The sequence below is a fragment of the Erinaceus europaeus genome, chromosome 2, assembly GCF_950295315.1.
Source record: "Erinaceus europaeus chromosome 2, mEriEur2.1, whole genome shotgun sequence".
NCBI lineage: Eukaryota > Metazoa > Chordata > Mammalia > Eulipotyphla > Erinaceidae > Erinaceus > Erinaceus europaeus.
Window position 1 is genome coordinate 10,757,328 of NC_080163.1, and position 16,945 is coordinate 10,774,272.

General features: G+C 43.5%; 1 protein-coding gene across 2 annotated transcripts in view; it reads right to left on the reverse strand.

The window, feature by feature from the left end:
• The window catches only part of ARHGAP35 (Rho GTPase activating protein 35), a 138,588-nt gene that overhangs the window by 62,037 nt on the left and 59,606 nt on the right, over positions 1-16,945 (reverse strand). For both annotated transcript variants that reach the window (XR_009545649.1, XM_060176938.1), the window contains exon 3: positions 4,552-4,696. Coding sequence is in view for 1 of the 2 variants with exons in the window: in XM_060176938.1 (XP_060032921.1) it covers positions 4,552-4,696 (145 nt within the window). In the remaining variant the exon portion in view is untranslated. The remainder of the gene's footprint in view (positions 1-4,551; positions 4,697-16,945) is intronic.

Consider the following 16,945-nt stretch of genomic DNA (forward strand, 5'->3'; position numbering starts at 1 on the left):
AACTCGTCAGAAAACTCAGGAAGAAAAGAGGTGTGACGTAGAACCAAACTCAACCCTCAACACTGACAGAGGAGTGTCCTGATGATGGTAAGAACAGCAGGATTTTCAGTAAGAAAATTTCCAACAAGAAAGATTTTCTCTGTCATCTGTGTTGAAGGTGAATCTTTAATCTACTCAGAAACTAAGGGGAAGGGATGTGTCCGGGAGGTGGTGTAGTGGATAAAGCATTGGACTCTCAAACATGAGGTCCTGAGTTCAATTCCTGGCAGCACATGTACCAGAGTGATGTCTGGTTCTTCCTCTCTCTCCTTCTATCTTTCTCATTAATAAATAAATAAAATGTTTAAGAAGAGAAAAACTGGGAGTTGGGCTGTAGCGCAGCGGGTTAAGCACAGGTGGTGCAAAGCACAAGGACCAGAATAAGGATCCCGGTTCGAGTCCTGGCTCTCCACCTGCAGGGGAGTCTCTTCACAAGCGGTGAAGCAGGTCTGCAGGTGTCTTATCTTTCTCTCCCCCTCTCTCTCCATCTCTCTCTCTGTCCTATCCAACAATGACGACAACAATAATAACTACAACAATAAAAAAAAAAAAAACAAGGGCAACAAAAGGGAATAAATAAATACAAATTAAAAAAAAAAAAAAAGAGAGAAGAGAAAAACTATGGGGAGGAGCAATCCCGGAACCTGCCTCTGGAATGTAAGGCGGGCTCTCTCCCTTTACCTCTACAGACACTTTGGATACCAACTCTTGCCACTCCTGTCTCAGGGCAAAGATTAAGATGGGGTGTGGTGGGGGTAGTTCAGTGGCAGAGCACAGGAAGCTCCAGTTCAGTCCCTGTGCCATACACTACAGAGCAGAAAGCAGTGGTCTGCATTCTTTCTCACAAAAATAAATCCTTAAAAACAAACATAGTGAAACAAAATGCAGTCGGCCTGGAACAGAATTTCAAAGGTTATACCTAAGGCATATAATACTATTTTTTATTATTTAAATTAAGTTAGACCACTGTGAAGCTGTAGCTTCAGGGGGTGGTAATGTTTAAACCTGAGTCCTCGGGTGCCTCCTGCATAGCCACTATGTTGTCTGCCCTGCCCCTCAAGTATACAGGGGCTATACTGCAGAGACAGTATGCACACAATCTTATCTATTTATTACTGTAGAGAAATGAAAGGGAAGAGGGAGAGGGAGAGGGTGAAAGGGAGGGAGAGGGAGGCCTGCAGCACTGCTTCACAACTCGCGAAGCTTCCCCCCACCTGCAGGTGGGGACCAGGGGCTTGAACCCGGGGTCCTTGTGTGTTGTAATATGTGCACTCAACTCAGTGTAGCACCACCTGGCCCCAGTATGTATAATCTTTTTTTTTTTTTTAATATGGGGGCAAGGTAGTATTTGCTGAAGATAATCCAATTGTTAATGCAGATTATTTCTGGAGATTGGAATTATGAAAGGCTCACTTTTTGTTACATATCTATATAGCATCTATCTACATAATGGTTTTATTTATTTATTTATTTACTTATTTATTTATTAACAGAGGACTGCTCAGCTCTGACATACAGTGGTGTGGAGGATTGAACCTGGGACCTTGGAGCCTCTGGTATGAAAGTCTTTTTGCAGACCCATTATGCCATCTACCCCCATCCATGGTTAATTTTCAACAACGAAGAAGTAAATTACTCTTCTAATTAGGAAGAACATTTTTGAAGGGGAGGAGATGGTTCAAGCCGCCCAGTTCATCATGGGCCTACCCATTCCCTTTCCACCCCAGAGTTGTAGTCTGGTCTGTTCTCCACATGAGCTGGCTGTGCCCCAGAGACATAGGCCAGAATCACAAAATGAAAGGGGCGCTGCGTGTCTTCCTACCACAGTCAGCAGGAAGCACTGCCCTTGAAGATGATGAGGCAACATCTGCCAGGATAAGCACAGAGCCAAGGTGTAGGAGGTGGGCACGGAGACAAGCACACACTGACTGCTCACTCTGAACCTCTGGGACAGGGATGGCAAACAAGTTGGCTAGAGGTGACTGCCTGAACTACAAGGAACCTGGGGTCATGTGCTCACTTCTTGTAGAGATGGGGAGGTCAGGTGGCAGTGCAGAATTTCCCATAGAAAAATGCAAATTCAGTAAAGTGAGCCAGAGCTGGGGAAAAACCCTAATCCATAATTCATTCAGTGAGATCTTCTAGAGTCCTTCTGCCCAATGCACAGCCGTGTTCTGACTGGACAGTGTGTCTTTAGTCCCCGTCCTCTGCACTGACAGGAGTCACAAGATGAGGCAGCCATGGTGATATTAGAGGCACAGACAACACCCCACAAAAAGGAAAATTCTACAAGACAACTCTCTAGACTTAAAAAAAACAAAGAAAAAGGAAAAAAAAGGTCATTATTTAAAACAAAAAGCAGAGAGAACCTTTCTGGACTGGAAGGGACTAAGGAGGTAATAGTCACATGTGCTATGATTACTAACTGAACTCTAGAATGAAAATTCTAGCTGGAAGAAAATCAAGTACACAAGTTCAAGCTCCCAGTCCCCACCTGCGGGGGGGGGGGGGGGGAAGCTTCTCAAGTGGTGAAGCAGTGCTGCAGAGGTCTCTCTCCCACCCCTTTTGATCTCTGTCTATATCCAAATAAAACAAAGAAAAGAAAAGGCATTGAGTATAGAACGGCCTTTAGAATACAGACCTCCTACAGCTATGAAAACTGCTTCTTGTGATTCAACACTGATGTCACAGTAAAAACCCTGGAAATGATTGTGAGTCCTTAGTGGGCTTCAACTTCAAACTCATTTTCCCTGATTTGGCACATCCCAAGTTAATATTAACACTGCCTCTCAGCTTAATATGTTGCAGATGAAATTATCATCAGAGCCTGGAAGGCTGTCCATACCATGCAATATTAGTATCCGGGTTAGTGCACACACCACCATTCATAAGGACCCAGGTCCAAGTCCCCAGTCCCCATATGAGGGAGGAAGCTTCACAAGCAGGTGAAGCTTCTCTCTATCGTCTATTCCCCCCTTTTAATTTTTCTCTGTCCTATCAAATCAATAGGTTAGTATTTAAAGAGTATTAATATCATTACTGAGAATGCTAGAATTAGAAAAAACACATAAGAAAGCTGTAATTCATACTTTGGTTCCAAATTAGTTCCACACCTATATTCTTGAACTATTAATGCTCAAGAATCTATATAACTATGTACCTGCTACATAGTTCTGAAAGCAGGAGGAAGAGGATGATGACAATGACAAAACCAAGGGAAATACCATAAAATAGGAAGCTCCAGGGGTGTCAAAAGAAGCCAAAGAGACACATTATACAAACTCAAATAAACAAAATGAAATGTTTTTTTTTAATATATTTATTTTATTTATTTATTCCCTTTTGTTGCCCTTGTTGTTTTATTGTTGTAGTTATTATTGTTGTTGTCGTTGTTGGATAGGACAGAGAGAAATGGAGAGAGGAGGGGAAGACAGAGAAAGGGAGAGAAAGATAGACACCTGCAGACCTGCTTCACCGCCTGTGAAGCGACTCCCCTGCAGGTGGGGAGCCGGGGTTCGAACCGGGATCCTTATGCCGGTCCTTGTGCTTTGCGCCACCTGTGCTACAGCCCGACTCCCAAAATGAAATGGTTTTAATACAAGCCAAATATTGTCATTCAGGAGAACAATTATATTCAAAGGAATTTTTTTTTTTGTTTTTATAATTGCCACCAGGGTTATCACTGGTGCTTAGTGCCAAGCACTACAAATCCACTGCTCCCGGAAGCCGTTCTTTTTTTCTTTTCTTTTTAAATTTCCTTTCTATTCTTTATATGATAGGACAGAGATAAACAGAGAGGGGAGGTGGAGGTAGAGAGACAGACAGACACCTGCAGACCTACTTCACTGCCTGTTTGAGTGGAGGCTCAAACCCAGATCCTTGTGCATGGTAGTACATGTGCTCAACCAGCTGCACCATTGCCCGGCTCCCTTAAAAGAAAATTTTAAAGAGTTTACATTTGCAATAATACCAAGCTGTCAGTGGAACTGAAATCCAGCTGCCTGAGTAGAAGATAGTCAGACATCCTAGTTTTTTCATCTTAGGGGGAAATCTCCCAATATACTAATCTCAGGCACCTGATCAATAAGTTGCCATGCTAAATCAGTCATAACAACTACTTTACTAAACCAAAATGTCTTATTTGTATGCGGTACAGTGCTAAGGACACAATGATAAATATAAGCCTTTTCCCCGTCTTCAGTCAGCTGATCTGTAGGGATGCAAAGAGACTGCACATTAGGGGAGGGAGAGCTGTGGCGGCAGAGAAGGTGCCTGCAGTCACAAGTGAGGTTCTGAGAACAGGACTGCCCCCACAACTGAGAGGCTTAGAAGGTTCTACACAACAGCCTCACAACTGAATGAAAATGGAGGAGCCAAGAGTCTAACAGCTGTCGGGATTGCTCAGTTTCTCCTCAGAAGGCACCTCACACTGTAATCACCAGACGGCCTAGCCTTCTATAAAGCATCCTGTACGCAGTGAAGGCTGTAGGCAGTTCTGAGGTTAACACTTACCTGTGGCTTCAATATACTCAATACATCTCTCAATAAAAATAGGGATCGGCTTCTCTGGAGTCACGACAGTTGTTAGGGGCACCCCAAAGTAGTTACTCTCCCAGGTTGCCTTTGTGATGGACGGTCGGGGTTTGGGCTTTGGTTTCTGTTCAAGAAAGAGAAAAGAAAGCACACACAACAAAGTCAGTATCAACACGCAACGAGCACATCAGGGAGACTTCCAGAGGGGAACTCACAAAGGTGTGGAAGTTACTGGAAAGATTCCAAGTCGGATAGAAAGGCCAATTTGTTTACCCTACTAACTGTACTTTATGGTCTCCAAATATCACACGAGATGCCAGAGAGTTGCCACAGAGCCACACCTTGACTGTATTGTTAGAACAAAAGTGTTTATAGAATTGGCCTGTGTTTATCTAATAACAATGAGATAATGATCCATATCCTTTATCAAGGGTGTGCTGAAGTAAACAGGAAGTTTTCCAAACATCCCATATGGATAATGGATGTCACACACTCAGATGGCTAAAATCTTAAATGAGATAAAAGATGCACCTCAAAACTAGTAATTCCCTTCTTCCTGAAAGGAGGCACAGTGTGCATTCTGCTAGGGCTGGAGGTCCCAAGGGACATTTCCTTGGAATGCTGTAGCCTGGAGCGGGGGTGGTGTGACTCTGTATTATTTTAAAACTATTCAAACATGGTAAGTAAGAGAATTCTTGGGGTCAGGTGGTGGTGTACCTGGTTAAACACTGACATTACAGTGAGCAAGGACCTGGGTTCAAGCCCCTGGTCCCCACCTGCAGGGGGAAAGTTTCATGAGTGGTGAAGCAGGGCTGCAGGTGTCTCTCTGTCTCTCTCCCTCTCTGTCTCCCCTTCCTTTTCAATTTCTCTCTGTGTCTATCCAATAAAAAATAAAAAATATTTTAAAAAAGAGGAGTCTTTTTTTTTTTTTAAAGAAGAGTCTTCTGTCTCTTCTTTGCTAACCATCACCCTCATCATTAGTAGGAATAACAGCAGTAGCAGCAATATCAACTATTATTCTAGAGCTTACCACATACCAAGGAAGTCCTACCTATTATTTCTTACTGTACAATATTCCATTTTACAAAGAAAAATGTGCCATATGTCTATGGGGCACTAGTAAGTGACAGTCCTGGAGGGTCTAATTCAAAGTCTTCACTCACCAATATTGAGATATTCTGTTCCAGTTATTTAATCCTTTCATTTTGAAATTAAAAAAAAAAATTGCTCTAGACAAGTGGTAAATTTCCTATAGCCATAGAAATATACCTGAAATTTTTGTCTTGTATTAACACATCTGCTAGAGAGGAGAGTGACCAAATAAGAGGAAGGTACATGGACCCAGGTCTATCTCTGGCAGTTAATGTTCCTTTCCAAGTTAATGCAATTTAAGGGTAGAGAAGACAGCATAAGGCTTATGCAAAAAGACTCTTCATGCTTGAGGCTCTGAGGTCCCTGGTTTAATTCCCCACACTTCTATGAGCCAGAGCTGAGCAGAGTTCTGGGGGGGGGAGGGGGGGATTACACTATTACACTAAGTTAATGAAATTTAGAAGGGCAAGTTTACTCACAAATGTTCCCAGTCTCTAAGTGCAAAGATATTTAGGAATCTTTAAATAAAATCCTTTGGAGGGGAGAAGTAAGTAGCTGCCAGGTCATGGGTCAACCATTTCCTTTTCTTATCCTGCCCACTTCCATTCCTTCTGGTCTTCTTTTATATGGGAACGAATCACTTCCTGTTTAGTCTGCAATTCTGTGAGGACTTCCTGTACAAATATGGGGTGGGGTGGGGAGATGACACTCAAGAGTAAAATGTATATCACAGGAGGAACAGACCCATTCTGGGCCGCAGGCTGACATCACCTGAAGTGATGATCCCAAGCAAGGCAAGCACAGTCTGCTCTCTGTGCAGCGCAGATGGATGCCAGGCTTCCTGAGGACAACCACGCTCTCCACAAATCCTGGCTGTGTCCCTGCTTACCATGCTATGCCCAGTCCTACTCCTGTAAAAGTGGTGCTATAGTCTCTCAGGCTCTAGGGAGTGGCTGCTATGTCCTCTGAAAGACCATTTCAGGCAGACAGGCTCTGACTTATTATCATAGGAGTAAGGGAGAGCAAAACAGTGATATGACATATCTTAACATGAGTAATAACCTCTTGTGGTTCCACTCTCTAATGTTTTCTATTTATAGGAAGCATAACATAGAAATTTAAGCTTTGAAATCTAACAGAACTGAGTCTGAATCCTGACAAGTTCCCTAACTATTCAAGTAACTTAGCATCTCAGGGGCATCTCTTCACAAGATGTTTGTGAGGGTGAAATGATAGAATGCACAGGAAATGGCTCAACACCAAAGCAAGGGGGTCTGGGGAGGAAAGCGAATATGGGGCCTGGGGGAGAAGGGGTTTGGAGTCCTTGGGTAGGGGGGGTGGGAGGGGCACAAGAATATGTAGCAGATACCTGCTATGCAAAACCAAGAAACCATACACATGTATAAACAAAGGCGCTATAACTCATTATCCCTCGAAAGAAGGAAGGAAGGAAGGAAGGAAGGAAGGAAGGAAGGAAGGAAGGAAGGAAGGAAGAAAGAAAGAAAGAAAGAAAGAAAGAAAGAAAGAAAGAAAGAAAGAAAGAAAGAAAGAGAAGGCTGAAACCTACTTGCCACACTTGGTGTCAAAGAGATTCTGCCATTAGATGGAAAACTGAGTTAGATAATTCTCCTGATGCATCTCACCTGAGTCCAAGACCTAGCTTAGAGCTTTAACTTACAAATGCAGAAGTTACCCTGATCTCTGGTCTTGAAAGCGAATCAGGATGAGGTCTACTGGGGATGGGAGACAGAGGCGGAAATGGAGAGTAAACCTGAGCAGTAGCAACTACATCCCTGAAGAGAGGCACGCATTCTCTTATATTCCCTCTCCTTGCTCTCAGATTCAAACAAACTCAAGTTTACAGTGTCAAAATACTTCCTTCAAATAACTCAAGGCTCTCTAGGTGTCACAAAGTTAGGCAGGGAATTCTTGCACAACCAATTCTAAAGCATCCTATTCAAGGAAATTAAGGCTTATGGTGTGTGCTAAGAGTTGGGCTGGATTGCTAAATAACTAGCTAGGTTTCAGGCATATGAAGGGTTACTGGGTAAGTTTCAGATGGAAATGCCATTCTCCTGAGTGGCCTGCCAGATGTCTCAGTCCAGGGTCAGACATGTGTCACTCATTAGGGAGTCACTGGAGCACTCTCAGCAGTAGGTCCTTGGAGAGGAGAAAGTAACACCATCCCCACACATCCATATTCTTAGCAGACTGCAATAAAAAAATAATAACAAACTCTAGTCTGAGAACAATCAGCGTATCTGTGCCTCTGGGTTTAGAGTCTAACTAGATGAAAAGCTGAAAATAACAGTGATTAATCAGGAGTGTCCATGTGCTAAGCAGTTTGCAATTAAGAGTCATTAGTTACATCTTACAGATGAGGACACAGAGGGGCATAGCTGGTGTGGAGAAAGCCATTCGAAAGCCACTGTTCTAAGAGCACAAAAGCTCCCCCAAAGGACCTGGTGTCTTTCTTTTTTCCTACCTTACTTCCTTTCTTGGATAGAGATAGTCAGAAATTGAGAGGGAAGGGGGAAATAGAGAGGGAGAGAGACAGAGACACCTGCAGCCATGACTTACCACTTGCAAAGCCTTCCCCCTGCAGGTGGGGGACTGGGGGCTTGAACCTGGGTCCTTGTGCATTGTAACATGTGCGCTCAACCAGGTGCGCTACCACCCCCACCGTGATCTTTCTTTACAAGAATCTCTGTATGATGAAATGCGGTTCAGCTGTATCATCTCCTCCTAACCTTTCAGATAGTTATTTTTGAATGAGTAACATACTTCATTGTGTTTTACTTCACAGAATCTTTAAAATCATGCCTGATTCCAGGGCTAGGTGAGGGGTGGGGGGTACACCTGCGCAGGGACCTGGATTCAAACTCCTAGTCCCTACCTGCAGGGGGAAGTTTCATGAGTGGTGAAGCAGTGCTGTGGGTATCTATTTCTCTTACTCTCCCTCTTCTCATAATTCCTATCAATGGGGGGGGGGGATGAGGCTTCTGGTGGCACATCTGGCTGAGGACCCAGTTTTAAGCTGCCGCCCCCACATCTGCAAGGGAGGAGTGGTAGAATAGGAATGCAGGTCTGTCTCTTTCACTTTCTCCCTCTCAGCTTTTATCTGTCCTATCAAATAAAGAAAAACAAAGGTAAGAATGCCAACCAAGGAATAAAAAACAGCTGTGAACTTGCAAATAACTGGATTCTGGGGTCTAGTATGCAATAGGCACCCAGGAGGCTCAACAAACAAAACCAGTGTTAATTAATGTCCAGTGGTTCTTTATCATCATCATCATTATTACTATTCTTATTATTGGGTAGAGACAGAGAGAAATTGAGAAGGAAGGGGAAGATAGAGAAGGACAGACAAAGAGACATCTGCACCACCACTTCACCAATTGTGAACCTCGGAGCCTCGGGCAGGAAAGTCACCTGCATAACCATTATGCAATTCCCCCTGCCTGTAAAAAGATTTTTATGCCTGAGGTACCAAGGTCCCAGATTCAATCCCCAGCACTACCATAAACTGAGCAGTGCTCTGGTAAATAATAATTATTATTATACATTTTAAAAAAGGATAGGAGACCTAAACAGCAGACCATCTAAATAGCAGACAAGTAAGTATCAAATGAGCCACCAAGAAAAAAGCCTCTTGGGGGTTGGGCAGTTGCGCAGCGAGGACCAGTGTAAGGATACCAGTTCGAGCCCCGGGCTCCCCACCTGCAGGGGAGTCACTTCACAGGTAGTGAAGCAGGTCTGTAGGTGTCTTTCTCTTTCTCTGTCTTCCCCCTCCTCTCTCCATTTCTCTCTGTTCTATCCAACAGTGATGATATCAATCATCAACAACCACAACAATAAAACAATAAGGGTAACAAAAAGGGGAAAAAGCAAATTAAAAAATAAGAAAAGAGCCTCCCATGGCTCCAACAGAAAGGCCAGCACCCTCTCTGGATAACAAATGGCCTATCTTCATTGAAGACAGCAGGTGGAGTTATTTATGATACTAAATTGTCAGCTTCAAACATTCTCTCCTCTTCTCCAGAAATGCTCTTGTACGTGTCAAAGTATGCATCCAGATTTTAGAGCTGGACCACCAGCAAGACTTTTAAATACCTGGCAACATACCTAAAAAAATAAATAAAAAGTCCAAGTTGTTGGATTCCCTGTGAAAGTAAGGGAGAAGGCTGACGCTTCTTCTTGGGCATGACACCATGAAAAGCAGAGCCCACGGTCATACACACACATGGCCTGCCAGTGGTACCTGGAGTGATTGAAGCCAGTTGGAGTCAGAAACACTGGCTGATCCCACATGCCACACAGGCTCCCCCTCCCCCCAATACTGTGCATACTATATTCAACATTCCAGCTTCCTGCTTGGCAAGGATTCCCTCCTATTTCATGCCCTCAATATATTCTTGGTTAACTGCCATTCCCCTTATGGTTCTGAGAAAAATCTAAGCCCAACTTTTAAGAGAAAGCTTGATGTTGGGCTTATTCTTACTGGCAGAGTCTAATTTAAAAAAGCAAATGCTCACAGTGTCCCCTTCAGACTGGCACTTATATTTGTGATCCAGTCACTCACCATCTTGAAATAGCTTTATTTAGGGAAGAAACAGAAAGTAGTGTGAAGTCTCAGCCTTGCTAGAATCCCTAACCCCCTGGCAATGAAAAGAAAAGAAAGGCATGTTCCATTGCAGGGTCCAAATAAATCGAAACTCGTTTTCTTTTTTTGCTCCATAAAGGTATGAAGATTGGCAAATCTGGGTCAATCCTTAGTTTGCCAATGTAAGAGGGGACTAAGTAAAGAGGAGGGGACATTAGTGCCAGGAGACCTATTATAAACATCCTGCCTGATTCAATGTTCACATTTGGACTTTCCAGAGCTGTAGGTCAGGTTTTATCTGCTTGCCGGATCTCAGACACTGAATGAAACATTCAGAAGGCCTTTCTCTACAGAGTTAGAGGTAATTCTTGACGAGAGTTCAATTATCTGAGTCCCTACAAAATTATTTCAGTGTCATGAGGCCGTGGAGAACAAGATGGCTCAATAAAACACCCAAGTCAATCTGTTCTTTGAAAAATAAGTTTGGATTGCCTATTGTAATTTTTTAAAAGAACAGGTGTGCTATGAGCTAAGGAAAAGTTAAAGACTATTTTTTGAACACTTCAGCAGTTCTACAGGCTTAAAATAAACTGAGAAACGAATGACACCAGTTGAAAACAATTTCTCTTAGTTCCAGTTTCTATTTCAGTATCTCCAAGCCTTTTCTATCTTCTACGCAACTAGACTGAAGTGAGAAGCAAACAAACACCATGCAGTTCTTATGGAGCAGTGTGGGGAAATGGATTTTTAAAAAAATATATAATAATCAAAGTCCTCTGTATGAAATGAGCAAACTGGCTGCAAGCATTGAGTGGGGGGAGGGGCAGGCAGTAGTGCAGCAGGTTAAGTGCACATGGCGCAAAGCACAAGGACTGGTGCAAGGATCCCGGTTCAAGTCTCCGGCTCACCACCTGCACAGGGGTCACTTCGCAAGCAGTGAAACAGGGCTGCAGGTGTTCTGTTTCTCTCCCTCTCTATCCCCTGCCCTTTCTCTTAATTTCTAGCTGTGTCTATCCCATAAATAAAGATAATAAAAAATTTTTTAAAATATCACTTCTTCCCCTTTTTTGTAATTCTTTAGACTTCATTCATTCATCCATTCATTCATTTACCAGAGCACTACTAAGCTCTGGTTTATGGTGGTGCTAGGGAGTAAACCTGGGACCTAGAAGTCTTAGGCACTAAAGTCTTTTTGCATAACCATTATACTATTTCTCTAGCCCCTTCCTTTTTTCTGGTGTGGTACACTACTGGGACTCAACCCCCTCCCTGGTGTGTGTGTGTGTGTGTGTGTGTGTGTGTGTGTGTGTGTGTGTGTGTGTGTGTGTGTGTGTTAGGGGTGGGTAGGTAATGAATGTCTCTCCATCTCTTTAAAATGTTATGCATGAATTCAAGTTGCACCCATAAATAAACTTACCCTTATTTCCTTTTACTACTCTTATTCTTCTAATGAAAAAGATCTCAACTGTTCTACTACCCTGAACAGGGTGCTTCAGCACTCTGAACTCCTTTTTCCTCATCTCTAAAACCAGATTTAAAACAAGACGTCACTAAGATCGAGAGCTGTGAAAATGTGTGGTACTACACCTGGCACATATTCACAAATGCAGGGGGTACTACGAGAACCTCCTTCTCATGGTATCTGCAACCTGGGTCTCCCCCTCGTTCCTCCACCCTCATCAAAGTTAGTGCTGAGTTTCTCTCTGTACCTGCACAACGTCTTCACTCCCTGCAGACTTATACACTTATTTTATGAGTAAGAGAGAGCAAAACCAGGACACCATTTTGCTTTTGCATGTGTACTGGGTTGTCGAAAGTCATGGAGTATTTTCCTTTCTATGCAAAAATTTGAAATCACTTTTCTGACAAACCAATAGTAGCAGGGACTGAACCCAGGGCCTCACTTGTACAAATCTTGTGTTTATGCTGCTGAGACATTTCTCCAGTCACCACTCCGCACTAAGTCTCTATCTTCACTGACTCTGCCTGCCTCACCCTTCCAGTCTCATCATTATATATATTATTTTCTTGGGGAGCTCTCCCAGTTAACGTAACTCAGGTTCAAACTCCTTGCTCATACTGCAACTCCTCAGCATCTTGTACCTCCCCCTCTGGTAACATTCGAAACACATGTCAAAGATCTGGGGAGATACAGGGCAGGCCAAGTACATGCGAGTACATGTTGACAGCCCATCATCCCTGAGCCTGTAAACTAGAGGAACAGTAAGTGTCATGCTACTGGCACTTAATGCAATGCCAGGCATACAGCAAGCGCTAGCTGGATGGCCCTTGCACTGAATCAAATGTTTGCTTCCTGAACACCACTGTGCACAAGCTCTGGAGCAAAAGTATTTCTTTGAAAAGATAAAGTTCTTTCGTCAAGAACTTGGGCGTCAAGAAAACCCAAGGTCAAGTTAGTGCCCCCCACTATGAGGTTAAGTCTTACCGCTCGCTGGCTGAGTAGGACTAGCTTTTTCTGAAGCACACACTGAGGGTCTTTCCTGAGCAGATCACAAAGAGCTCATATTCCATACCATTCAGCTTGTCTGTCAAAAACGCAACATCCCTCCCTGGGGAGCGAGCAGCCCAATTCCCCAGCTGGTTTTTATTCACACTAGAAACTTCAACTCCGTTCTAGGCCTCACAAAATGAGAGCTGTGTCCACACAAAGCCACAACAACCAGCCAATTCACTGAGTCCCATGAAATAAGCCAATTCACTGGGGGGACACAAACTGTCAAACTGGTTACTTGGTGCCTTGCAGACCAAACAATGAGCGATTGAATTGGTTTGCTTTTCAATAGCTTGTCTTGTCATGTGGCAGCTACAGCGAGTGAAAGATTTGCTTTATCGTTCTATTCTGTCTTAGTTTTTCTTTTCCTTTTTCCCTTTAGCAGAAATAAAAGCACATCAGATAGGAGGAGAGTAAATAGGCAATAATGTCTTCTCTTCAAATCCGTAGTCAAACACACTAAATTCAGCAGTCTGAGTTGGTCCAAAAGGCACATTCTATGGAGCAAGGCTCCCCAGCCTGCCTTTCTGGCTTTAGAATAAGACTCTGCCGATCCTGATCTCATTTTTGCAAACGCATGGCACTGGGAGACAGAGACCATGTGCAACAACAACTCTTTCCAGACAAAGCATCTATTCATGAACCCTACTGAAGTGCAATAGTAGATTTTCAATTTCATTCAGCTGAGTGCGGAAGGCTCCCAGTATGAGGGTGGGATGCTAAATGGTTCAGCTGGGAAAAGGACCCAGAATGAGAGTCAGCTTTACTATCTGTACTTTCATGAGCAGAAATGAAAGCGATCCCCTCATTCCAATGCCAATTTTACAGTAAAAAAGCTAATCTAGCAAATTAGCCAAGGGCACTGAGCAATTTCTTTCTCCACATCACACTGGTACCCAGAGCACAGCTTTTCTACTGTTGTTAAGGCTGTTGCTAAGGTTAAGTGCTGAGAAAGCAGCTAAGTAACTCATAGAGTTAAAACCTGAACAAAAGAGGCCCAACTGTAGGGTCCCCAAGTCCTCCAGTACAACAGACCACTTTTCTCCTTTCCTTGAATATAACTTACATGCTTTCCACCTTCAAGGCTTTTCTCATACCCTCCTCCTTCAGCTCCACTCATTCTCCAAGGACTGGCTAAATAATAAAAATTACTAGTGCTTGCAGTCGGGGAGCTACCTCAGTGACATGCTGAGTTCAATCCCCAGCACTGCAACAGTCAGAATGATGCTCTGGGTTCCACACTCTCTTTTGGAGAAAGGATGTGCAGAGATGAATTTCATTGCTCTGACTTTAGATTCCCGACTCCCAGAGCATAAGCTTCCAATCACTGCACAGTCGGCTGCCTTGACCACCCCAAACTACCTGGGCAAAAAACACCGGTGCTACTTTCCCGACAGTACCTGGCATGCAGAAGGCTCTAAGTGTGGTCTCCACTACCAGCTGGCTCCCCTCTCGCTTCAAATACTTGACTGCTTCTCATGCCAATAAATATTAAAGGCCAAACCCCCCATGTAGGGGCTGGCTTGGCACTCTCTATCCCTTGATATCTTGCTTCTCCAGAAGAACAAGTGTCAGTCTGTTTTTAACGGCAGCAACTTGTAAGAGGTTAGCTCAAACCAGGAATTGAAAGGCTTGACTGTTCTCTGTAGTGGATGACAAAGCAACTATAATCAGTTCAAAGCACCATTTTCCAAGGCAGGAAAAGATAACTTCACCTTTTACTCTCTCTTTCCAAAGGACACTCCTAAACAGACTGGCATGATATTGCTCTTGGGCCAGAGTGACTGTTTCCATCTGACTTGAAGAGCCGTAGCCCACACAATCACTTCTTGCGTGCTGACCCAGCACCCCAGTGTCAGAAGTACTAGGTGAGGAAGAGCCTATCAGCAGTGCAGACGCAAGCCTAGCAGAGACTCACTGTAACTGGCTATCTTCTGCTCAGCCTCCAGTGTGTGCTTTGCACAGCCTCGTTTGTTTGAGACTGTGTCTTAAAAGCAAGATTTCCAACAAGTATTAAAAATATACTGAGAAGTCACAAAAGTAGTTATAATTCACAGTGTGCTATTATGCCACCTTCCTAATTCCCAGGTGTGCAGACACCCCCACAAAGGAGAAGACTGTCAGCAGTTAGACGGGCTGTTCTGGCAACACTCTGCACAGGGAGTGGGGAGGAAGAGAACAAAGTCAAAACATTCCGAAATGTTTGGGCTCCAGGATCATTAAACAGGAGAGCTTTGGGGAAGTGCTGGGGGGCAGGTCAGGCTATTTTCTGGTTTCTGAAGCAAGAACTGTTTTCCATGGTATTTGCCCACCAACCTTTGGAGAACAAAATATTTAGAGTAGATGAAAGAATCCAAATAGAAAAACAGACCAAGGGGAAATCAAATAGAAAGATACTGGTGATAATATTCAGCACAGAGGAGGAGGGGAACAGAACACACAGTAATACTCTGTCTTTCCTGACACTGAATCAGTAAGAATATTCTGGAAGTTCTTGGCCGATGGTGATTAAGGAACTCTCTATATCTTTGAGGGAACACACAGTGGAGATGTTTCCCTTGAGATGATCATGACACCATACCCTCAATTTCCAAGGGTCTCTTGACTGGCCTGCAGGTGATACTTCACAATTGAACTAGCAGCTCTCGAAACAGCCTAGACATTAGAACCTTTTGATCTGGGGGGTCGGGTGGTAGTGTAGCAGGTTAAGCGCAGGTGGAGCAAAGTGCAAGGACCGGCGTTAAGGATCCCAGTTGAAGCCCCCCAGCTCCTCACCTGCAGGAGAGTCACTTCACAGGTGGTGAAGCAGGTCTGAAGATGCCTATCTTTCTCTCCCCCTCTGTCTTCCCCTCCTCTCTCCATTTCTCTCTGTCCTATCCAACAACAACATCAATAACAACAACAATAGGGAGTCGGGCTGTAGCACAGCGGGTTAAGCGCAGGTGGCGCAAAGCACAAGGACCGGCATAAGGATCCCGGTTCGAACCCCGGCTCCCCACCTGCAGGGGAGTCGCTTCACAGGCGGTGAAGCAGGTCTGCAGGTGTCTCTCTTTCTCTCCTCCTCTCTGTCTTCCCCATCTCTCTCCATTTCTCTCTGTCCTATCCAACAACGACAACAACAATAATAACTACAACAATAAAACAACAAGGGCAACAAAAGGGAATAAATGAATAAAATAAATATTAAAATAATAATAACTATAACAACAATAAAAAACAACAAGGGCAACAAAAGGGAAAGTAAATAAATATTAAAAAATTAGAAAAAAGAACATTCTCATTTGATATGACTTTTATTTTGCAGTACTGAGGCCTTGTGTATGTATGTGACTCCGTCGCTCCAGGGCTGATTTTTTCCCCCCCATTCTTTTCATTTCAAATGGAGTTGGGGAGTGGGAAACGGGGAGCTAGACGTTATTTGTAAAGCTGCCTGTGTGCTTCCGTGTGATGCTGGGGCTTAAACTGGGGCATCACATATGGTGTGCGTCCCAGCAGGTGAGCTATCTCCCAGTCCCCTGATTTGGTATGTGTTTGTAATAACATTAAGTATCTGGTAAACTTCTTTCCAAAGTTGCCCTAAATACTTTCAGACAAGTGACTTTATTTTCTGCAATTTGATGATAGGAAGAGAGCACAAGCTTTCAATGGAAATAAATTATTCTATGTTATCACACTGATCACGTATAGTAGAATTGTTCTGTTGTGGTATGTCGCCAACATGTCTTTCCCTGAACTATGAAGTATCTATTTTTCTTTATTCTAAATGGGGGGGGGGGTGGGTGGGTTGGGAAATACCAATTATTATCTCAAGGCCTAAGTCCAAGGGAACATTGTGCCTGTCTTGCACAATGCAATTCTATGTAAGACAGAGACCTCACGAACTGCTGCTCTGTAGACTTATTTCCTCTACGTCTGACGGCTGGTCTGACATATTTTCTTTTCTTTCTCTTTCCCTCCTTGCCCCACTTGTGGCCTCTAAATCTGACCTAAAGTTCTCACTGATAGCGGCAATGACTCATTTATAATAATGAAGTTGGATGACACTCCAATTTTTCAAATATGGGGCAAGCTTATAACTCAGAATGGCAAAGATCTATTTTCACCGAAGTGCTTTAAAGTCCTTTACTGGTTTATTAGTGTAAATAAAATAATTGTGTACTTTCTCC